General features: G+C 32.5%; 1 protein-coding gene across 4 annotated transcripts in view; it reads right to left on the reverse strand.

Annotated features, from left to right (window-relative positions):
- Positions 1–6651: 6651 nt before the first annotated feature.
- The window catches only part of LOC118185721 (uncharacterized), a 74141-nt gene continuing 54992 nt past the window's right edge, over positions 6652–25800 (reverse strand). For 3 of the 4 annotated variants that reach the window (XM_035355620.2, XM_035355622.2, XM_035355621.2), the window contains exons 2-7: positions 24907–25056; positions 24259–24372; positions 22119–22232; positions 19015–19137; positions 14802–14924; positions 6652–8795 (exon numbers count right to left, since the gene is read on the reverse strand). In XM_035355620.2, the coding sequence (XP_035211511.1) occupies positions 8764–8795; positions 14802–14924; positions 19015–19137; positions 22119–22232; positions 24259–24372; positions 24907–25036 (636 nt within the window). In that variant the 5' untranslated portion in view covers positions 25037–25056 and the 3' untranslated portion in view covers positions 6652–8763. The remainder of the gene's footprint in view (positions 8796–14801; positions 14925–19014; positions 19138–22118; positions 22233–24258; positions 24373–24906; positions 25057–25800) is intronic. The other variant, XM_035355623.2, reaches the window with a different exon arrangement.

Genomic DNA, 25800 nt, shown 5'->3' on the forward strand with positions numbered 1-25800 from the left:
TTCATAAAATATTTAATTTTATTTTCTACTAGAAAAATTAGAAGACTATACATAGTCAAATATTCAAGTACTCTAAATTTAACTTTTTATGGTAGAAGGAATTTTAGAAAGAGAAAGTATACATTAATTAAGGATTTTGAAGAGTAATTAAAAGTGAAAATTTATTGGTATGTTAAAAACTATCCTCTGCTGCATGTAAGAAGAGGTATAAATCCATATGTTTAGTTCTGCTATTTATTTTTGCTATTATTATTCACAACGAAAAATATATGATTTTAAACTCTACCAGAAGGCTAAACATTTACAAAAGGCACTAGATGAAATTACTAGAAGTCGTCACTCTGATTGGGATAATCTGTGAAGACAACGGTCTTACCACTGTTGTTTAGTCCAAAGTCAATGTTGTCTACACCAAACTCAACGGACTGCCTAGTGCGCAGAAGTGAGAGGGAAATAAATAGTAACATTTGTAAACAGACGAGATCTTAGAGCACTACACCCATCTAATCTGACGTGCAACTAGTCCTTAGATCATTTTATGGACGATTACGCTTGTCTACATATAGTTAATGTGGTGGATGATTTTTCTGGAAATTGAGGATACTAATTGGATGGGAGGTAAGCTAAGGAGAGGGAAGTAAACAGCAGGTTTTGTAAACAGACGAGATTTTAGATTTCTATCTTATCTAAAGTGCAAATAGCCCTCAGATCATTATATGGACGATTACGCTTGTCCATATACAGCTAATCTGGTGGATGGTTTTCTGGAAATTGAGGATATTAATTGGACGGAATGACCAGCCAAATTTTCAGATCTCATGCTTAGCGAGGATGAGACAGTCTTTGGAGGAAATTGCAATTCACTTCTCCTTCCCCAAACAAACCAAAAAACAATGTTGCTGTAAGAGTGGGACTGACTGCCAAAGATCTCATAAACTGTCAAAGTCACATTGTGAGAATTTTAGAGTGGGCAATCTTGTCTATTAGCAGCCCTTTTCATTTGATTTTGCAGTCTCAGTTTTAGACATTACTGCGCGGATGAACCTTATGCAAGAGCATGCGCGTAAGACTGCAGTATGTAGAATTTTTGTATTATATCAACCTGTGTCCACATTACGTCTCATTAAAACCTGTCTGTCAGTTCTGACGATAATAGGTCAAATATGAAGATCAGAGTCGTAGCTAGGGTTTTCAGCGCCCAGGGACAACTGAAGATTTCGCGCCCCCTACTGCTTGCCAAGGATGGAAAACATTTAATTCTAAAATGTCGTAACGTCAGTTTGGCGCCCCTCGGATTCTGCGTCCGGGAACAGATGCCCTCCCCTTGCCACCCTCTAGCTACGCCCCTGATGAAGATTCTCTTAATTTTGAACACCAGCGTGCTAAAATTTGTCACCTATTGAGTGGAAGGTAAACTTGCTTGCAAATAATACTATTGTAAAAATATTGCAAGAAATAGCGTTATTTATCTTCAGTTACATAAATTTTAATTCCTTAATTTGTTTACGTTAAGAATTCACATATGTTATCGCTGCATGGCTTCTGTTTATTAAGTTAAAACTCCATAGATATTTAGTCGGAGAAGACAGGACTCGCGATTACTCTGCTAAAATTGACATTTTTTAATCATCTGCATGATAATGAAACTTCAAAAGAAACTAAAGACTAGTTGAATCTCATTCTGAAAAAATTCAGAAAGGATATGAACAAAAATTATTCATATATTTAGATCTGGCAATATGAAAGCTATCAATCGCGACTGATGACGAGCATTTTGTTTTATGCCTGCAAGGATATTTGTATCAGTCAAAAACAGTAAAACAATTCGTTTCAACAAGCCATAATGAACTTAATTACTGAATTATTTAGAATAAAAGATGTTATTTTAGTAATCGTATCATGGTTTGTTTTATTATTTTTTGAAAGTAAAACCGATTTTTTATTCAAAGAAATACTCCAAAAATTATTACTAAGCCTTTCACTCGTTTTCCACTTAATATTTTGCGTATTTAAAGAAAAGAAAAGTATCTAAAAATCAACCTTTACAGTCATTTATCTTTTTTAAGTTTACGATAATCAGTGAAGTACACTGAGAAAATCATAATAAAAATAATGCAAATGAATGCTCTTGGGCCAGATCAATATTCACATTACATAAATATTGACCATTGTAGCAAAATAAATGCTCGCCCTCCAGTAGCAAAGTTAAAACAAAAATAGCACTGAACTGAGCAGCGCAGTTGGCTCATTGTTGTTGAAACCGATCTGCGAACTGTTGATGCAAATACTGACAACTTTTTCTCACGTAGTATAAAGATGAATTTTTTAGAAATGGAGTGTAACAAAAAGGTAATACTAATTGTTGCGCGTTTCAGTGTACTTCAAAGGGTTCCAAAAGTCCGGAACTACGTTTCCATATATTTTCGAATTTTACGAAAAGGTTAAGAAAGTCTTTCTTTTAATCTAACGTTCTTGTAAGAGGAATGGATTAAAGCAGTGTTTCTCAACTGGATTTACTCAAAGGCCCGGTAAAATATTTCGGTACGTTTTCACGGACCGGCAAGTTTAATAATTCGACTCACTAGCACAGTTTTTGGACAGATAGCTAGGTATTTCGCGGACCGGCAAATATTTCTTGCGGACCGGTGTCGGTGGTTGAGAAACACTGGATTAGAGTACTAAGGATTTTGAAATAGGTTTTAAGAATGTGTGTGAGTTCCAAGTCATCCACTCCTGATGATTATAAATTGCTATGTTTGTATACTTCCTAATTTCCTGCTAATTATTTTAATATTCCAATTTTCGATTTAGTAGTTTATAAACGTTTTCATTCCGAAGGTTATAAATTTTGTCTATGCAGGATAGACTGAATGCGTGATATTAATATCGGTTTTTAAGGGTCGTATTGTGTTATTAAGTGTTGTTGTGACTTATCTTATCAGGTTCAATGTTCCTTCTTTCCTTCTTCGGGAACATACAAGGACCTGACACGGAACAGAGAGCTTACTAAAGCTATGTTCACTAATTGTGGTAAGTAGACAGGATACACATGAAGGGTATACAAAACCCTTTATTTTTCTCTATATACAATAACTTCCGTACTTCGGAATACACTGACCCGCTACTTGGGGTCTAACGCAAAAGTATAAAAATAAAAATAAACTCTAATTTAACTTTAGAATAATAAACGTGGAAGATTGGCCTTATAATAACAGGAAGCGTATGTAGTACAGAGAACTGTGAACACTACAATACGTTTTAAAATTTATCAAGAGGATTAAAACCTCTGGCCTGGAAGGCAAACAGCAACTGCGTAACTTCTAAGGTAAGCGGCCTGCTTTGACTCAACTGCTTCCTCTCTCTCGCTTGGCAAAAAGCCACAACTTAAATACTTGGCGTTCGCCAGACAACTTTGCATAAAAACCTTAACGCTTATAATTCTGGCCGGAAGTAGAAAATAAGAAGTGATAGTAAAGATTTAAAATAAAAATAAACGTTAGTAAAACTTAAGATCCTTACAATCTTACTTGTCTGACAGTAACATCGGAACATGCCCTCGAAATTCATCATGACAAGGAGTGCAAGATTGCGCCCGTCGTTGGCAAGAGCCTTGAACACCAGACATGTGACAGTACAACTTTGTTCTGTTACGCTCTCGATTGTGATGGAGAGCGCTTCGGGGGACGAGTCCGAGGGTCTAACACCTCCCGTTCCCCTACCACCAACCTTTTGAGAGGACTTTCGGCTCGCCGCAAATTTAGAGTGCCCCAATGCCGTATGGACATTATACATTTATAAACATTCATGTCTTCTCCAGGATTCGAACCCGAAACCTTCGGTACGGCAGTCAGCGTCGCTAACCACTATCCCCGGTGGAGGCTGTTATTAAATTATCTTATTGATAAAATTCGAGTTTCAAGAATGATATACAGGTTTTTTTTTTTTTAAGTGACACTATTCATAGCCATCTGTAGCGCCACAAAATTTGGTAGGTGGACTAATAACGACACGGGGAAAAATTCCGTGAACAAATAGTTCCTAATATTGCCGTTAGGGAAATGTGGCTCTGTTCTAGTCTAAACAGCTGAGAACTAGACAAATCAATAACAAAAGAAGAAGAAATTTTAGCTTAATACTGCTTTAATGCAGCAAATGAATTGCTCCAAATGGTTGAAAAGATTATATTTCAGTGCGCCATAGCATTTTATTCAATAAAAGATCGTCCTCAAGCCAGGGCATAGACCTCTTATAATGTGATCACCTCATTGTGCATCACACACTGTATCCTGTACACGTCATTCTCGAGGCCGAACTTAACATGTTGGCAGGAATGCTCATGACATGTAGTCATTCGAGGTTGAGACCCCACCAGGATAGACCTTGTACTTCAAATAACTCCAGTAAAAGTCCCATGGGAATTGATACAGGGAACGAGATGGCCAAGTGAGTGGGAAAAAGCGAAATATGACTTCAGTAAAGTAATGGCGCAAGAGCCGCTGTACTGATAGACCAGGAATGGAAACTTTTTCGGTCGCGAGCCAAAAATCGACAAAAAAAAAAAAAAAAAAAAAAAAAAAAGTTTGGCGAGCCATGATAAATTTTTCTAAAATTTTAAAAACAATATACAAGTATTACAATTCAAATATGTTAATGAGATAAATGAAATTGCAATTTTATTTTTGAAAGTTCCTGAGATGAAGTTTCTCTTACTGAAACGGAAGCTTGTTAAGGCGTCGTAAGTCAGGCGATATAATAATTTGATACTTCTTTCAAGTGAAACGAATTCAGAAAAGGTGAAATTGGTTTGAGCTTGCTTCTCTTGAAAGAATCAGTCAATTGAAGAATGTTCTTGACTGAAGTAACGTCTAGTAAAGTACCTGATCTTGTCCACTTGGACAAAGTGAAGTTAATGTTTCCAGTATACCAATGACTTAAAAGATCTGAAGAAATGACGTAGTAATGAATACCTAGGACTTTTAAAACAACAGACTGCAAAGAAACTTTTCGAATCTGTAAGAGTTGGGATATTTTCTAAATAAGAAGTAGTGGAAGCAAATGCTTGAATTGGCCACTTGGTCAAGTTTTTGCCCGGTAAAGATGAATACAAGGCTGTTTAAATTAAAAACATCAAGCACGGAGCTTTTGAGACCAGTTCAATGCCTCTATCGCTTAAAGATCAATAATGATGAAAGAGCAGAAAATTCGGTAGTAAGATCTGATGAAATGAAACGTATTACTTCTCTTCTCATCTGCAGGTCCTAGAGATACTCATCACAAGAATATGTTAAGCTAAGTGAACGTGTTCCAAGTGTGACTAAATTCCGACGTACAGGGAAGCTCCAAAGAAATTATATTTTTAGACTAATTGATTCTTTAAATTTAGTAACTAATTAGTTCCCCCCCCCAAGAAGCATTTGTCCTTAATATTTAATGTAGTGTAATTATACTTAACATTTATAGTTACTTGTTAAAAATAGTTGCAATTTTTATAATTATTTATATGTTTAAGTTTTAATTAGTCACAGCAATTAAAAGGTGGGAGAGTGTGGAAACTGAAATTAAGCTATAATGAGCTTATTTTTAAGTATTTAGTTACCACAGAGCGGCAACAGTACAATCATTTCAAAGAATGCGAAATGTTTTGGTGAGGTAACAGCGGCTATTAGAAGCAAAATTATATTGGCGCTTTGTTCATATTTTTGCTCTCTAAATATAAAAACAAAGTTCATTCTATGTTTCGTGCCCACCAGCGGCCGAGCGGTAAAATAGCTGAACACTGGTAATTACGACCTGGGTTCGATTTAATGCATGGACGTTTTAATGGTTTTCTCCATGCACAACGTGTATACAGGCCAGTTTCCTTTAGAAAGGTCTTCCACGAAGGCATCCCTTCACCTTAGAGAGACATCCCTAGAGTGCTCTGTCATAATCAACTAAAACCAAACCATTCTGTGTTTCATTGATCAGGAATGTCTTGCCAGTTTGAACTCTTAATTGCTTTGTCTAGAAGCGCATAATAGCCAAAAAACTTTACCGGCTAATAATTTATAGGTAATCAGGAAAAAAAAAAAAAAAAAAAAAAAAAAAGTTTAAAACGGAGTTCTTGATTGCCATTGGAGAAATTTCTGACGAATTTGGCCATCAAAGGAGAACTTTCTAACGAAATTCTAAATGTCACATGACATCAAACTTTCTAAACCTTAATTTCAAGAAGCAACATCACCAGTTTCGTATGTCCTAAACTTCATATTTCAATATGCGCTTATGGGATTTGCCTGCAGTGGAAGAACTTACAGTGAAAGAAGGAATACAGTATTTTCCCCCTTTGAATCAATCTACTTTTAAATTGATCGCGACGAAACTTCCACCAGAATAATAGAAACAAATACCCTATCGTAAGTGAGTTTATTAATTGGTCATCGAGATAAATACCTAATTAAAAGTTAAATATGTATGTAATAATACGTACATATATATGTAAGTATGTTTTTCTCCATTTATAATCATCATACAGTTTTTTCTTCTGATACTTTCACCAAACGGCACCAAAGTGGCTGCGCTAGTACCAAAAGCATTGGAGGGGGGGGAGTGCACAGAATGATGATGAAAGCATTTTGACGCATTCAAACAAGCACAAAAGAGAACTAAAGATTATTTTCACCATTTTTTTTTATTTTTCTGTATAAACACAAAGGACATTTTAATGCAAGAATTCTATTGTAGAGTATTGAAATAGTACCTCAATACTGCTCATAAAGGCTAATCAATAGGAAAGGCTAATCAACAGGAGGAATGCCCATAATATACTTCAAATAACATGCTAATAAAAGTAGAAAAATTTAAAAGGCTATTAAAACCAATAATGCTATGCAGCTTTCTATAAAAACATGAATGAATTAATTTTTTTATATATAAATAAGTCTGAGATATAAAAACTGAGGACTGATGTACAAAACAGCACCACGAGAGCTTGATGATGATGACATGATATTGATGAACAATAATACATATAAGTACATCCATATAGTAAAATCAAAATGACTTTATGCTTAGATTTTAAGTAAAAGAGCGAGTACAGAGTTAGAATTACAAAATTTGAAATAAATAAAAAGGCATGCATTAAAACAAAGAATTTTTATGTTTAAAAATTTTAATTAAAATTATGAACGCACATATTAATAATTCTAAATAAAAGAAGTATTTTAAATGAAGCCTATTGTATAATATGTAAAACAATACCAATTTCTCAAATTATCTTTTGAATGAAAATTAAATGTTTAAGAAAACATTTTAAAAGCTTCACAATTTAATTATTTAAGCTTCACTAAAAATAAATGAGATCAAACTTTTATACATTACTGTTTCTTAAAGGAATAAATTTTTATTACAGTTAGAAAACGACTTATTTCATCATTTCAACATTCATTCTACGTACTACATGACACATACTTTTTTGATACAGTAAAGACTATTACTTTTCTACATGCACAAATATGCTTTTCTTTTATTTCTTCTTTAATACATTAATAAATAACAATGTATAAACAAATACAGAGAGATGCAATTGGCAAGGAATTTCATCATTAGCAAAGTATACAAAAAATGGAACTTCTAAATGGAAATCTAATACAAACTTTGATGCATGCAAATTCATAAGAAGATTACATTTAATTTGGTAGATGCATAGGAGGAAAATGTTTTTGAAAATTTACGTGTGACAGAAGTTATGATGTTTAATAAAAACATTTTTATTTCTGCTGGCACTGATATTTCATGATTTCCTGTTGCAAAAATTGGTAACTCAATAAATGTATTTTGCACGAAATGAAAAGAAAAATATTTTATCCAAAAGAAAACACTAAATTTCTGATATACATTTCAAGAAAAACTGATAACACTATTGAACATCTAAAAATATTATATACAACTGCTGGTTTTTTGAAAACTTTGTTACAAGCGAACTAATTTATTATACATTAATTCTCTGAAATTTTAATAATATCACAAAAAGGACACAAAACAATAAAACTTCAGATACAGTAAATTAAACATATACAGAGCTTTCACATTTAATAGATCTATTTTACACCCACTGAAATTGAGCGGTATGTCTAATCATGAATTTACACATGCTTCCAAGAAAAGCATTATTTATTCATTGGAAGCAATATTTTCATGGCATTTTGCTATCAAAGCATCGTCAATATATGCCACTTAGAATTATTAGCATTTCATAATATTTTAAATATATTATTAGCATTTCATAATATAGGTTTAAAAAAACCTTAGGTAGCAACATGCATTTTGAAATGTATATTTATAGGTTTGCCTCCTAAACATCAAAATTTTAAAATCTTAGCAATGGATGTGCTGAGTATTGGCAGTACAAAGCACATTGTTCCATGTCATAAAAAAGTATCATTTCAAACTTGTAAAAAGAATTCCAAAACTGTAAAAATTACTTCAAACTCGAGTGAAGAATATGAAATGCTACTGATATGTGTTATAAAAAATTTCTCAGAAATAAAAACCCGCAAGAACCATTAATAATGATAATAATAGCTGGCAATACAAACAGCAGTTATGAAGTCAGTAGAGTAATTTGTTACATTTGATAAAATGGTAGAAAGAGAACGATAGCATCGCCTTTGTTCATTAAAAGACAACAATTACAATTGCATCAGACCATTACATCAAAAAACTTGATAATAAATGGAGCATATGAGCTATAGATGGCAATTTCATTCTAGTAGAATTTTCATCTTAAGCAGCAGTACCCTTTTCTTGATCAATCACTGAAATAAGATAATAGATGGAGTTAATGAATTTAGAATAATAAAGAATGTTTGAAAAATTAATTGCACTCAAAATATAATGAAAGAATGCATGTATGCAACAAAAATCAAATGAAATGCATAGTAAATGTGATTAACGAAGGCTCATGATTTGAATAGATGTAATTTAACACATCCAGCCAAAGCAAAAATATTAATTGTGACTCATTTCATAGCTTTTAATGGGCTGTGACATCATATTTAAGGAGCGACAGATGCATAATTTTCTCTTCACCGTCACTCTAGAATGGACTATCAGCCGGAAAAGTCTGTTGTACGTACTTTCCACTGCCATGCAGCTGGAATTATAGCGTCTTTAGCGCAATGCTTTTTCCACTTCTGAAAGCACTCCCTGTAGTTTTGCGAATCACTCTTAGATCTGTCTCATATTTTATTTTCAGTTTGATTTAGAAATGATGTTCTTTTAAAGAGCATTACAATTTTGGAGGTAAAAAATGTGTTACATAACACCAAGTGTAATGGTTAAGGGGCAAGGAATGAAGACGATTTTGCTCGTCGTTAAAAACTGACAAACCAGTAAAGAAATATGAGGTGGGGCGGTGTTCATGACCAATTACTTTGTCAGCTTCAATGCCTTTTCTTCTTGACTCACGTAAAAAAAATTAAAAGTAAATTATTCTTTAAATTCCTTAACCCTTAGTGGTCACGAATATACTCGGAGTTCTTCAAGGAGAAATCATCAAGAATTTGAAAATGTTAAAACTGTCACTTTCCCATTCGACCTCAGTGCCATCATATTTGATTGAAGTTATACCTTTTAATATGCTTGAACTATTAACTCAGACGAGCGAACTACAAGCCTTCTCCAAAATCACTTTCTAGTCTGCTCTGCACCCGTTGCAAGTTTTTTAAGTTTGAAACCGAATTTTACGCATACACGCTGTTTCTTGAAAAGCTTTAACAAAAGTCAATGGGATAAAGGAAACCTACTTTAGAAACGATTATAAAACTCAAAAGAAATGGCTTATAAATAAAATTACGTTCAATTACAATCTGCTGAAAAAAGGTGATCATCACTTTTTGTCACTCTCATACAACTGTCGTTTTCACTAATACATACTAAGTTGATGCAACTATGGAATTCATCTAACAAAAATTACATGCTACAATATCATTGTAAAATTATTTAATAAAATTAAAGGTATATTAAGTAGAGGTATTTTACCCAGTAAGCTTATAAAACACATTTTATACTCCATAACAAACTTAGCACTTTTGCCAAGATTTTTAAATTGCAACAAAAGACATTTTTTTAGAGGATGAGAACCATTATAATCTATCAGAACTTTATACAAAATTTCAAAGACGGAACATATCGTGTTTACTACATTTTTCTAAATAGTTATATCATATGATAAATTAATACATAGATAATGCTCATTATTTATTTATGCTCAGTGATACAAAAAGTTTGATAATTTACTTATTAAAATCTTAAACGTAAAATGAAGACTGAAATACGAATTTTTTTGACTGTAAGAAAGTTAACGATAACTGGCGTAAATTCTTTTCAAGGAAAACAGCTTTAAGCGATTCAACACTACAGCCGTCTTTAACCGCAACTATATAAACGACAAGTACCACAAACAGAAAGGCAGACTGAAGAATTCTCGAGAACATTCTCATAGATAACCATGAATGGGATGAATGTAATGAAAGGGAAAAGCAAAATTAGCGAAAAGAAACAAAATAAGTAAAGCCATGGAATGGAAATGGATTCAAAAATAGATAGGTGGGGAAAATGGGTTAGAATTTAAGCCACTGACTAGCATAGAGATTTTTTTTTTTTTTAAATGGATGGGAAGACCTTAAGGAAGTCTAATTCCTTGAAGTCTTCAAAAAGGAATTTATCATTAACATCTTTTTTTTATTACAAAATTTAAACATATGATTATCACTTTATGTGCAAGATAATATTCCCGTTTTCCCTCATCCTTCTATAAAAAGGTAATTCCTAATTCTATTTTCTCATCATTTGCTTTGTTTCTTTATTTTACTTTTTACTTCATTATACATGAGCTACAAACATATTCTCAAAAATTCTTCATTCTTTCTCATACTGTTTGTAATACTTTTCTTTCATTTAGTTGCAGTTGAGAGCAATAGTATTGAATCGTTGAAAGCGCTTTTACTAAAATAAAATTTACGCTGATTATCGTTAGTTTTCTTAAAATCAGTTTTACTTGAATTATTCTTTCCTATTTTTAGAAAGAACTTAAACTTCTGATTTTGGCATGGTTGAAGAACAACATTTTACGTCGTCTAAGATAAAAAAAAATTTGTAAAAAGTGGTATGAGTTTTTTTTCCCCAGTCATTTATTGTCGAAAGGAAAACAACAAAGGAAAAACAATCAGCAAACATTTAAAAAGTGCCATTCCGTTAAAATTAAAAAAACAACCTGCAAACTTAAATTTCTGATTCTGTTCTATTCTCCAGAAAAGAATAAAATAAAATGAGTAAAAGAATGAGAAATATAATTATTATTTTATTTTATACAAATAATATTTAACGTCTTTTCTTAAAGAAGAATAATTATGGTTTAATTAACAAAACTAAATCTCTGCTGTTAAATAAAATTAAAACCTAGTTCGAACACATTTCAATTTTAAAAGTTCCTGCAATCTTTTTTCATTTCGTTTTTGAAAGTAAAAGGATATAAATAGGGAAATACCAATGTATTAAAAAGTTATGTTGCAATAAAATTCCATCACCAAAATTCTATTTTATTTTAGGTACAGAAGATAGCATAACATCAGCATAGTTAAGAATTTTGCAATCGACATATTAGAGTGCAATGAAACCTCAGTTCACGAATTTAATTCTTTCCCGAAGACCGTTCGTAAGCCACAGGAATTAACGTAAAATAGATAAATCATTTCCTGGCCCATGCAGGATTGATAATTTAAAATTTATAACAGTTACTTTGGGCACAAATTGGTAATGTAAAAATAATGGAAACCAATAAATGTAAATCGATATTAAGCCAATAAAGTGCATGAAAATTTAATTTTATTAAAGAATGGATGGTATAAATGGAAAGTGATGAAAAAGAGATGATAATGCTTGGATGAGGAGTCCCCTTTCATAAAAATCTCAGGAAACTGTCTTTCTAGGACATTTTCTTTTATCTTTTCTTTGTCTCTTAGCATCACTAGACTTATTAATGATCCGTTCGATTCCAACTTGTCCAGTGTGATTTGCTGTTGCTTTAAAAGTTTGTAAAGTGCTTTGCGCACTAGATTCCTACAATGATTGATAATGAAGGATTTGATGCTGGCGGTACCTGGTTCACAGATGAAGCCCACTGGCGATCTGGGGGTTCCGAAAATTCCCAGTTGTGTGAAGCGAAACTGCATTCTCCCAAAGTTATTGTTTGGGCTGCGATAAGCAGCAGAGGTATTATTGGTCCTTTTTTTCCATTCGAAGAACAATTACCAGTAAACATTACCTTGCAATTTTAGAAGAATTTTTCGCCACATAGCTAACGTTGGAGGATCGACCAGGCACCAACTGGTTTGTGCAAGATGGAGCCGACCACATCGCACCGAATAGGAGTTTCGCTTTTTTGATGATTTTTGCGAGTCTTGCGTTGGATTACTCCAAATTTATTGGGGCAGGTATGGACTGGCCTCCATATTCGGCCTATGTGACTCCTTGTGACTACTTTTTGTGGGGCACATTGAAAAACGTTGTTTATCGGAACCATCCCACACGCCTGACGAGCTTGAATCATCTATCTGTGTGGCACCTGAATCATTTTCGTTGTGACATTACAGGATGTGATAGCAAAATTTCAATGTTTGTTGTACTACGAGCGTTTCAATGTCCCCTTTGTACTACGAGCAATGTACATTTCGAAGAGATGACTTCAAAGACTGCTTGCAGAGGAAGAATTTATTTATGCATGTTGTTACAAGTGTACAGCGGCATCTGTTGGCAGCTTTCGTAACTATTACTTCGAAATATCTATGTAACAACCTTACAGTTTTCCCAATAAACATACCACAATAAACATATTAGTCCATTATCGATCTTTGTTTCAAGATTTTTAATTTCGAAATTAGAGACTTGCTGGGCACCCTGTATCTTATCTATAATATTATAAAATAGATAATAGTTGCAAAATATTATTAAGAAGTGGGTATAAAAGCACTTTTTAAATGATTCATTTCTTATGTGGATAACCAATGCGCTTTTACAATATAAATAAAAGACATTCGTTGTCCAATAACATCAATAGTGTTCTGATCTTCACGTGTATTTCTGATATTTGTTTGCAAAGAAGATATTATCGCGTGTACAATCATTAGTTTATTTCAGAGCAGGAAAAGCGCAAAGTGATCAATGGCATCGCAGGGATTCGAACTTTTATTGCCAGCTGGACATGCTTTCGAGTTACACCACAAAGGCACATACTAAGGAAGGAGAAAATTCCTTATATTCTCCCCCAATTAAAGGGTGACTGATGAGGAGGGAATCCAGATGCCAAATCCTAATGGTGCTGAATTATCGCCTTCCACATGTTAGTTCAGGCGCCACGCGTAGAATCATTAGCTTTATTTCAGATCAGGAAACAAGAAAAGTCATCAGCACCTCTTCGGGATTTGAACTCCGAACCTTGCAACTGCTGGTCGGATGTGCTTTCCAAAAGACTCGCAATAAGAAAAGAGAAAATTTCTTACATGCGAACCGAAAACACATATCAATATGCAAACAGTCTATTTATTCATAAACTGAAAATTTTTTTCATTTTATTCGATTGTTCAAAGCCTTTATAATTCACTGATAAAATTTTTTTTACAAATGAGTGTATTCACAAGTACGAATGATTGATTTTTAAAAATAAAGAATAAATAATAAAAACCACGCAAATCAGCTTGAAATAGTAATAAATGCTTTTTATGCGAAATGCTTTTTTAGGTAATAAAACGGAAATTTAGAATTTTTTTTATCAGAAAATAGATTTGACCTCTACCTAAATGGTCAAAATAATAACTGTTTCAATGTGCGACCAGGAACATATTCACTTATTTAAGGCAGTATACTTTTGTTCCTCTTGCGATAGTTTATTACAAATACTGAAGTTAACTGATTGATTTGAATCGGTAATAAATGAATTAAACTTTGAATAAAAAATAAAAGCAGACCATTCACACTTTATATTCATGCAAGATACATTAATATGATAAATTTTAAGTACTTTAAGTAAAATTTTGAAGTAAAAAGTACTTATTTTTCTAAACTTTTTTTAAGCGTCGCAAAAACATTGAAGCATTGGTCCAAGTCGTGCATGAATACTTTTCATGGTACGGATTATGGTGCGAAAGAGAAGGTATACTTCTCCCATTTGAGTTGCTGTATTATGTCTTGTTCCTTGCGTGATGTGCGATTTGTAGTTTATAAACCAGCTATTTCTTTAATTTGGGAGCAGTGCTTCGCGAGTACCTGGAACTACAGATATGGGAGCACGATTGTGAACCTTCAGCTTTAAGAAACCCTGATTTAAGATTTATTTCAGCTTTAAGATTTATTTTAACCAAAGTAACTACTTATTTAAAAAAATAACTAGTTAAGACAACGAGAAATTGAATGCATAACTTAATGCTTTATTTTCTAACTGCACATCTGCTCTTGTTTATCCTGTTATTGGCTTATTTAATTAACTTATTCAAATGAAAACTATATTATTATGCTTCATGTAAGTCTTGGACCATTCCGGTTAATTAACTGCAACAATCGATTCAAAATCGTTTTAAATTATAGAAAGACAGTCGAAAATATAAAAGAAATATAATCTCACATTTTCTACGTTTCGTGAAAATTTGGAAAACAGCTTATGATAAAATATTTCTTATTATTTTTACATTATGTGCAGTATGAAATCACAAGTATGGTTTTCGATTAAACGTTTTTACCAAGTTTCATTATAGGAAACTTTTCCTCACCTTCTTTTGTTGGCAAAGGATTCTTCTCTTGAGTCTCTGTGGGTTTCAATTTTGCAGGATCAAAGGACTCAATGCCTTGTAGAATGGCTCCATAAGCTTGATTTCCCTTTTCTTGTTCAATAACTGAAAGTTAAAATAATTCTTCATCAGTCAAATAATAACAACAGTAAAAGAACATATTAATGTCACAGAGCTCATAAATCTGCTTGAAGATTTCGAGATATGTATGTCACGTTATATCACTCGTCATTTGGCAAAATCATCTGGCATTTCTATAACCAATTAACATAGAATTTAGTTCAGAAATTTCGTAACAGATGTTAAAGCAATATTTAGGAATACTTGACATGCGATACCTTAAAGGCTTACTCGAACGCAGATGGAGGTAACAAACATATAGACGAGTAAGTTATCAAATGAATTTAATTTTGAATTTTCATATCAATCTAACCAATCAAACATACAGCATAATACGGCCTGACATAATAATTCCTATTACCACCTTAGTTAGGTAATATGGCGTAATAATTCATATTGATACCATTTGGGTTAATAGTTTAGGTAATATGGCGTGCTGGCACTGGGCTTATCAAGCCCCGTAACTCTATTCTCAAGAATTTCCGATTATGCGGACTGTACTTACAGAGTGATTATTATTTAAACTAACCTATTTAGCTCTATGTAGAGCCCATTCTATTAAGTCTATTTCGTTGAAACTTGGTATATACGTTATATGAACCATGGGGAAAAGAAATCTGCAATAAAAATTAATAGTTCAAATTTCAACCTTTAGATGGCGCTTTTCATGCAATATAGAAAGGACGTTATGCAAATTTAAAGCATTTTGAAAAGACAGTAGCCAATGCCTTAAAATCATTCTTCACCATGCTTTTAAAGAAGAAAGTTTGAGCTTTACTGATCAAGTTGTTTTATCAGAACGCAAGTAATCTTTCAACTGCACTGCGAAAATATCGACGTTTGAAAGGATTACAAAAAGAGCCTATGTCGAAGCTGGGTTTGAAAAAAGATGATTACTAAATTTGAAGATACTGTGGAGTTGTATGTGCTGCGAGGAAGAGGATGGAAAAGAATTTCAAATGATAATCGCTCTTGCCATGGTCGAAAGAGCGTCCAGTTTCCAACATTGTTAGACTTCCTTGTAAAAAGATATCCATACAAGAACCAAGTTCTACAAGAGCTGCATCCTTCAGATAAGGACAAACGCACTGATTTTGGCACATTTTGTGGTCGAACGGGTAGCATTTCACCGTAGACGAAGCAACCAATACTCAAAACTGTCGCATATGGGGTACTGTAATTCCTAATGCTGTGCATAAACGGATCTTTGCATCCTGATTATATTACTGTATTGTGTCGCTTAATTGCTAATTTCATTCCTTTTTCTTTGAGAAGGATACTCACAGGTGTTCCATCACGGGTGCCCGTTACTGCGAACTTCTTCAGCAGAAAGACATTCCTGCCTTACAAGAACCAGAATGTTTAGAAAGTACTGTCTTCATGCAAGATGGTGCACCACCTCACATTACCGGACTAGTAAAGGTACTGACTGCTTCGTGCCCACTTTCTAAAGCTGATCGGGTAATTTAGATTACTTTTTCGACTGCCTGGCCTCTTCGTTCTCCGGATCTGAATTTTTGTGACTTCTGGTTGTGGCGATTCTTGAAAGATCGTGTCTATGAAGGAAGCATACGAGCTATGCCTGCATTGAAAGCACGCATTACACATCATGTTGCTGCAGTTGATCAAAAAACCCTTTGCTCTACTGTTGAAGGTGCTGTAACACGGTTTGAACGCGTGATTGACGCAGATGGAATGCACATTGAGCAAATGCTGTGATTAAATAAAGTTTTCTCCTTCCAGTTTGCGTTTTTGTTCTTCATTCTCTCCCTTCTCACTTGGTAGTCGAAATTTGAAATGTTATTTTGGTCAATCTAAGTATTACCCTATTTAGAACGACGTAGAGCCAATTCTAATCGACGTATTCTGTTTACCTTAGTATATACGTTACATGGATCTTTAATTATAACCACCCTAATAATGAGACCATCTATAATAAAGAAACTGATGCCATATCTTAATCTAAATTTAAGCATTGTAAGGATCTTAAGTTTTACTAACGTTTATTTTATTTTAAATCTTTACTATCACTTCTTATTTTCTACTTCCGGCCAGAATTAAAAGCTTTAACTTATTTATGCAAATTTGTCTGGCGAACGCCAAGTACTTAAGTTGTGGCTTTTTGCCAAGCAAGAGAGAGGAAGGAGTTAGTAGAAGCAGGCCGCTTGCCTTAGCAGTTTTACTCGGTTGCTGGTTGCCTTCCAGGCCAGAGGTTTAATCCTTTTGATAATTTTAAACGTATCGTAGTGTTAACAGTTCTCTGTACTACATACGGCTTCCTGTTAATACACGGTCAATCTTCTCGGAGGCCCTTGTTTATTATTTCAAAGTTAAGTTAGAGTTTAGTTAATATTTTTATATTCTTACGTTCAGACCACAAGTGGTTGGTCTCTGTATTCCGAAGTCCGGAAATCATTGTAAAGAGTGAAAAATAAAGGGTTTCGTATACCCTTCCTGTGTATCTTGTCTACTTCCCACATTTATTGAACATAGCTTTAGTAAGCTCCCTGTTCCGAGTCAGGTCTTTGAATGTTCCCAAAGAAAGTAAGGAGAAACACTGAACCTGATAGCATTTCCAGCAAATAGTTTCTAGATTTTAATAGTTTTATTACGTTTTAATTAAAAGTATTCTAGGTGCCGTATCTTTCGATGAATATCCTTAAAATTGTTGTGTAAGAATCTGAAAAGTATTTTTAATGTTTTATAAGGTATTTCTCCCGCCTTCTTGGCATGCCTTCGTGGTGTGGTGGTCTGCACACTGGGCGCGTATTCCAGAGGTACGCGGTTCGATTCCCGGCGAAGGCGTTGCTAATTTTTCATCTTGCCTGCTTCCAAAAAATACCTGACATCTCTACAGTTTAACATGACAATTTAAATAGCTTTTTAGAAAACGATATCATGGTACATAGAACTAACATGCATAGTTCAAATAAAATACTTAGGTCTCATGAAATACTAATAAGAATGCTTGAAAATACTCTAAATAAATGAAGCAAATTTATAATGTGAAAATCCATAATATGGATTTATTAACTAGTTTTCCTACTTTTTATGCTGCACATGCAGATCGTAAGTACACCAGATATAATGTTTTAAAACAACTGCTCTGACTAAAGAAGCCAATATTTAAAATTCATTATTTTATCCATATTTATCCAGTACTGATATACTGTACAAACATATGCAGTATTCATATGCATAGAGAAATGTTTTTAGTTATAAAAGTTATACCAATGGATGTTTTTAATACTTATACTCGAAGAAAAGGGTATATTATTATAACTGTGCTTGCAAATAATAATAATTAGTATTTAAATAATGAAACAAAATTCTCACAAATTTGTAATAAAACTCAAAACAAATAAAAAGACCAAAAAATAATAACACTCAGAGCATATTAATGTTAATAAATCAGAACATGGGATGCAAATTTCCAGATCAGCTTGGATATTAATAAGCAACGAAATTCAAACTTTCTATAATTTCATATGAAAACTCTCAATGTAATTCTCGAAATAAGGAAGATCTCTCTTCTTCAGGTGTGATTCAATTTTCTCATGAAGATGTTAGCTTGTCTCTTGAAATGTCAAGTTTTAAAAATTAATATCAAAAAAAGGTTGAAATTTGTCTACTATAAAAATTAAGTGATGGCTTTACACTCCAAAAGAATTCAAATCTATCACAGAAACACTAATGCATTTCATTGAACTTATAAAGGTATTTTCCCCCCTTCTTTCCGCGTGCCTTCGTGGTGTAACTGGAAGTATAAATGACGCGTATTCGAGAGATCCTCCAGGGTTCGAGTCAAGGGGAGGGCACTGCATATTTATCACGTTTCGAGCATAAAAAAAAACCCCAAACACTCGACATACTATAAGAGAAGCGGTTATAAGATAAATATTGAGAGGAGGTTATGAGATAAAATTGTTAGTTGTGAGAAAGCTGCTTATAATCAAAAACAATTAGTAAACTAATACTTACAGGTAACACATTTCTATGATCGTGATCAGCTGCATTACATTTAACACACACATATATGCCTAACATGCTGTGAAAAAAGAAACAGATACCCAACCTTCTTTAGTTGGAATAAAATTTTTCACAACGGTCTGGGTCTTCTTCAATTTGCTTCTGTCAAATCCAGTCACACCTTTTAGAACTTCTTGTTTTCTATCATAAATTTTCTCTTGTGTAAGCACTGGCAGATGATAGTGCAATAATTTATTACAGGAAATTTATATTTTCTATTATATATATATATGAAGCAAACAGAATAAAATTTCACCATGCCAGCACTTTCTATCTTAAAATACTGTTATTTTCATAGCTTAAGTTCACTTCTATAATTAAATTTATTTTATATATTTCATCACAATTATAAAGAAAATAAGAAGATTTACTAGAAAAAATAGGAAATATTTTTCCTGCAGCAAAGCATGCTAAGGAAAAAAAAATATTAAAGCACGGAAAGGCCTTGTTAGTTTTAGATTTTTTTCTTTTTTTTGCAACATTATATACAGAGAAATATAGTATCACAAAATAGATTACGGTATACAAAAGCAGATCACAAAAAAATATGCTCTAATCATATGCATCTAATTTACTATTTAAATCTAAGCTAGGTGCTATGTATATTTTCGCACGCTCATCTTGTACTAACACTTTAGTCTGCCAAATATTAAAGCTATAACTACGAAATTTAAGCTACTGTTAAGAAAAGCAGTAAAGTTATAGGTTTTATTACCAAAAATATTCGGATTACACAGCGCTGAATTACGAATGCAGGGGAATACATTGTGCAATTAGTAGCTTTTTCATGTGGAATTCTTGTGCAAACAGAAAGACATGATTTTAAATACTAACAATATTCTACAATATGAATTTATATGTTTATTTTTGTGGTGAACGGAGACATAATGCCACATCAGCAGTATTTTTGTCCACGAGATTGCAAATAAGCTAAATATTTCCTAATCAGGTATCAGAGTTGCTATAAAAAATTGCATACCAATGGTTTTTACATCTCTGAAATCTTGGAAGCAGTTTAAGAGGAATGCTCTAAATAGATTGTCATTCGTACAAAATCTGCATCAGACGCAGAAGATTATCTGTGAGCTCATCTATCATTTGAACAGAAATGCACACCTATGATTTTTGTTGGTGAACACCAACAGCACTTAAGATTGGTATAAACAACAAAATACTAAGAGGCATTTAATGGTAACATACAGGTATTTTTCAAGAACTAGAAGAAGAGTTCATAACCAAATACATCGTTTTTATTCTGTTTATATCTGTACCCAGGGCCGTTACCAGCGTATTTAAGTACTTAGTGAGTATGAAATTAAAATTTCATTAATCACTTGGCATTTTTTTTTAAATTTGGGGGTGGCAATCTTAGGAAAACACGCAAACAGCCAATGGCCTAGGAACGGCCCTGTCTGTACCAGTATAGTTCATCTAGATGTAGGTGGTTTCTTTAATGACTGCATATGAGACCATAACAACGTAAGCCTACTTAACATCCTGGTCAATTCAAAAATACTAGAAAGGATTTTAGTTGCAAAGTGCAAACGCTACAAATCATATTGAGGATATCTGATAAATTAGTTTCAAAGGAAAGACAAGTTATTGCTCTGGTTCTATTTAGAGCTCCAGTTTTAAGACTACAGCATCTAAGTATGGAACTTAAGAACTGTTCTAAACTTTATTAACGTGAGAAATATTCAAAACATCTTTGATTACGCCCTACAGCAAGAATCGAAGGGAATACTCGCTGAAAATTTTTGGAAACTGAAGGACAGACCACTGCTTCTGCGCATATTTTTCGCATTGTCATTTTTTACCGATCAGACATCGATGTGAAAATATTTTCAAAGGTCGATCCCACAAATATTAATTTTTACAGGGTATGCCTTAACTGACAATTGCATTGATTTCATAAGACAGATAGAATATATTTAAATGCAATAACTAAGTCCCCAACAATTTGAAATATTTATTAGCATACTGCATGCAAGAAATCCTTTTTTGCTGGCGTCAGTAGCCTGAAAACAAAAGAGGAAAATGAATCAAAGATTGGCTAATGGTATCTGAAAGAATCGGGAAGAAATCTTGAAACAAAATTTTTAACTCTGCCATCTGCAATCAAATGTTCATCAAAATGCGAATGAATTCTTAATTTTCTTCGTGTGATGCCGCATATCCGTAGATGTCAACATTTTCAGCACCTTACTATATAATCCTAACCAGCATCATCTATGTGGCGATGGTAATGTCAGCCTAATTAAATCTTTTCTTTAGTTATTGTCTATGAAACAAACTTCAAACTTTCACGATACATTCATGCATGTGTTCATATACCTCCAGGCACTGAGCACAACCACTCAATTCCGTCTCTGAGAAATTCGTTAACCGAGACATCTGGAGATTGTAAAATTGGACTGGACTGGATTATTAGAGTAGGGAAAACATGCAATAGCAGTCTGCTAAAGGAGAGAAATATCTTCGTGAAGGACGTTTTAATGGAAACTGGCTTTTATTCAAGTTACACTTAAGGACAGACACGAAATCTTGAATCAGCCATCTCGTTCCCCGTGACTTGAACGTGGGCTAAACTACAAGCGTTTAACGATCTTACCACTCAACCGCTGGTGGGTTCGCTTATAAAACTGAAGATGAGTCTTCAGAAGTCACAAACATAACGGCTTGCCCGTTTTGGGAAAAAAAAATTTCCTTCTTTCAAATGATTACCCCGCCTCGTGTATCTACTCTCTATATTCTTAGTCAAAATATATGGAAATATTTTTTTCTAATCTTCCCTCCCTAAAAAAAGTATCTCACAAAAATTAGAAAAATGCATGGTGGAACAACATAAAACACGAAAATCCTAATTATTCAGATCAAGGAAGCCTGATCTTGTATTAACATACTTTGTATCATTGAAACATCTAATTATCCGAATATTTTTGGTAAAGTATAATTAATATTCGCTTATTAAAAAATTGTTACAGTTTAAGTTAATGTAGCATGAAAATAAATCTTGGCATTGCTGAACTTTTGGAATATTATTTTAGGTTATCCGTAGAGAATGCGCATTAATTAAGCAAAGAAGCATTACTATGTGGGTTTTGCACAATCACTCTTTTACAAATCTCAAGCAAAGAGCTGTAATTGAACCTTCTTTAGTTGGTAAAACTATCTTCTCCTTAGTGTTGGTACGTTTCAATTTCGCTTTGTTGAATGTAGATACACCAGTAAGTAGCTCATGATGTTGCTTCTCTTGTAAAACATCTGAGTCATTAGCAAATGAAAAATAAAATAAATACAGAAGAATGATAATATAATCCTTAAAATTATTATACATATATACTAATGTGATTTAAGGGGGAAAGAAAGGACAGAAGCAGCGAGGCATTTCTGAAAAAAAAAAAAAAAAAAAAAAAAAAAAAAAAAAAAAAAAAGTAACAGAAATAAAATCTAATTACTTGACTTGAAGGGGAAAGGAAAAAAAAAGTTGCAGTTTTAGACATTAATTTCAGAAGTGCAGCACTTTAAGACTTTTAAAATATTTTCACAGATTTGTGTACTTCAAAATGTAAAAATGAATCTAGGAAATTTTTTATCTTTCGAAAACGTAGAAAACACGCAACTACGTGAAAAGTAACTTATCCTTCGTTTTTCTAACAGCCTTGCGCTATTTAATGCGATGAATGATGAAAAATGACTTTTCTCAGAATACTTATTCTAATTAACTTTGAAGAATTTATGTAATATTATTTACTAGTTGATGATCATATTTTACAGAACGCCAAACTTGAATTTCAAGTCGAGGCTACAGTATTCAGCGTGGACATTCACTCCAATTTAAGTTGCAGGAAAGCAAGATAAATTTACTGATTTCTGAGCTGCTAGCAAGCGATTCTCGAATAAAATTAAATTGTTTAAAAATAACGGCAACCTACCATTCCAGTTTTGAAACACCAGCTGTTTGAAAACATGAAAGATTAACCCTTTATGCTTACAGTTGCCTTCGAACACCGGAGTGAACATTTATTTGACAAATAAATATAACAATGCTGTTATTTCAAAACACTGTTACTGTACTGAATTAATAGTTTAATACAGTTGCATAAGAGTTTTAAGTACAGAATTTGTTATTACACAGCTGTTACCTTCTGTCATAATTTGCACACACTCCCATATAAATGATTAACAACTCCCCCTCTCAAGATAGTTTTACAGCTTGAATTCAACTCACAACCTTTGCATTCTATTAAATAAAAAAATGTATTTCCTATTAATCTGTTTATGATGAATTCTTGCTTCTGTAATTCAGAAAATGCTTAATAAAAAAAGCTAGTTCACTTGAGATCTCCAATACTGATTATTGGAGATTATATATTTAATATTTCTCTATAAAGCATTGGATCTCCAGTAATGATCAGAATAACATAGATTGCTAAATGAAACCTTAATTCCATAATTTTTAGATTAAATAAATTTAAAATAAGTTGACATCAGAGTTCATTATAGCAGAAAACTCATTTTTACAAATAATTAATATTATTTTCAAGTTTTTAATTTAAACAAAATTCTTAAATAGCTGCTGAACACTTGTTTCAATTTTAGAGAAATTAGACACGATTAAAAATCTGGTTATGGAATATTTATTACATCATTAGGTAATTAATTAACGGTGTACTGAAAATGTTGTTGCTTATAATCATCCGTTAATTATTTATATTGTACTTGCTAACAAACTGAAACGATCGTACACATAAAAAATAAAGGTTTATTATTAATTCATAGTTAAACTGATTAAACTGATTCCTAGTTAAAATTCATTAAAAAAAGTCAACTTTAAAACACAATAAAATATGAAATTTAAATTATCATAAATTTCATAGCAGCAAAAGCAAACAGCATTAAATGAGATACTTTTAGATTTACACATTAAATTAGACTTTAGTATAAAATACTTCCATGCAGTTTGATGCAAATAGCAAAATATGAAGACCGAAATAAATAAAAAAAAAAAAAAAAAAAAAGAAAAAAAGGTGCATGGATCAACTAAAATTAAATTAAAGTGAAAAGAATTATTTTAACTTAAAAAAACGCTCTTATGTTAATTTGTATAATATCTGTATTAATAAATGACTAAAAGCAGTACATATCCCGCAAATAAAAACTTTTTAGCTGAGCTCCAAATTCAGAAATTTGTAAGTTATGAAGATTTAAAAAAAATTCTCTTAAATTGTTATTTAGCAGTGTATGGGTTAGAAAAGCTCTGCAGTATTTAATTTCATCTAATCCAAACCTTCTTTTGACGGCAAGACGGTCTTTTCCACAGTATCAGCTCTCTTAAGTTTTCCTTTATTAAACTTAGATACTCCTTCTAAAAACTCTAGATGTTGTTTTTCTTGCTGTATATCTAGCAATAATATAACAAACTCAAAACTTCATTGAATTTAAAATATTTGCTTCAGGTACAGAAGATATAATTTTAGAAATGAAATCATCGAGCTAAAATTAAAACCTTAATTAGTAAAGTAAGTTATACAGACATCAGAATTCAAAAGAAAAATATATTACATTTTTCACGAACATAAAAAAATAAATACACGCATTTAATTAAAAAAAATATAACACTTCGTTGAACTTTTATGTTGGAAAGGGTCGGTTCATCAGGAAAGAAACATTTATTAGGAGTTTAAAAATAACCCATTGAAGCAGACAACTGTAGAAGGGGGTGGGAAGACAGAAGTCTGCCAATGATGCTATTTAAGGGACACTGTTTAAAAAAGTTTATTTCATCTTCTCAGGAGATTTAGAGTCTTAATATGAATACACATATACTTATTAAAACAGTAACCTAGTTAACAATTATGGCGCTATCAGTGTTGCGAAAGACGTCATTTTATTATGTAATTAAATATTATTATAAATAAAAATTATGTAACTTAACCTTCTTTGGAGGGCAAGGGGTTCTTTTCTTTGGTTTCAGTGTGCTTCATCTTGGCAGCATCAAATTTTTCCAGTTCATTTTTGAATTCATTGGGGACCTTAGGAAGATCTTCCTTGGCTGGACTGGACATGATGATATGAGGCACGACTTCTAAACAAATGAAATATAAAACTATTAAAAGTCATATTATGCAAAACACCGCGTCAAATAAAATACAAGTAAAAACTATCATTAAAGTTGGCATTAATGTTATTAAAACCGTACGAAAGTTTAATTAGGAATTTCATTATTGAAATTACAGTTCTTTTACATTGCAAGATGAAATACTAAAATCTCTATAAACATAGCTCTCTATAAAGCAATTATAGAACTGATGCATTTATCTTATCATGATAATAATTTATCCTTTCAATTCAAAGAAAGGAAAGACTAATTATGAGTAGCTTGATATAAATTCAAAAAATTCAATAATTGTCAAATGGGTAAGATGCTGTAAGCCTTAGAATAGAAGGGAAACATTTCATAAAATAATAAAAGTGCATTGTAATCCACCCTGAATCATATACCCTGATACTAACTAACTATTGTAGTACAGAACTGATAATTTCTACTGATGTTTAAAAAATGTATCATAAAAATGTAAAATAATACAATAATATGAAGTGAGTGAGAGGAGGAAAATTGATTTTTGTCACTGATGTTAATAATTCAGATCTTTACTTTTTATTTAATTAAAATGACATTTGGAAAGTTCCACAATTAGGCTGTTTAAGTAACAAGAGAATCATAGCATGTTAGATACCTATCTGGTTTGGAATAAGATTCTGAAGCCAGAAGCAGCAAAAATTCACTGCCACTGATTGCCTTACTTGGCTTATACTGCTTTATAAAAAC

Source organism: Stegodyphus dumicola, chromosome X1 (genome assembly GCF_044657685.1).
Source record: "Stegodyphus dumicola isolate Sdum_Otavi_A_Nest chromosome X1, ASM4465768v1".
NCBI lineage: Eukaryota > Metazoa > Arthropoda > Arachnida > Araneae > Eresidae > Stegodyphus > Stegodyphus dumicola.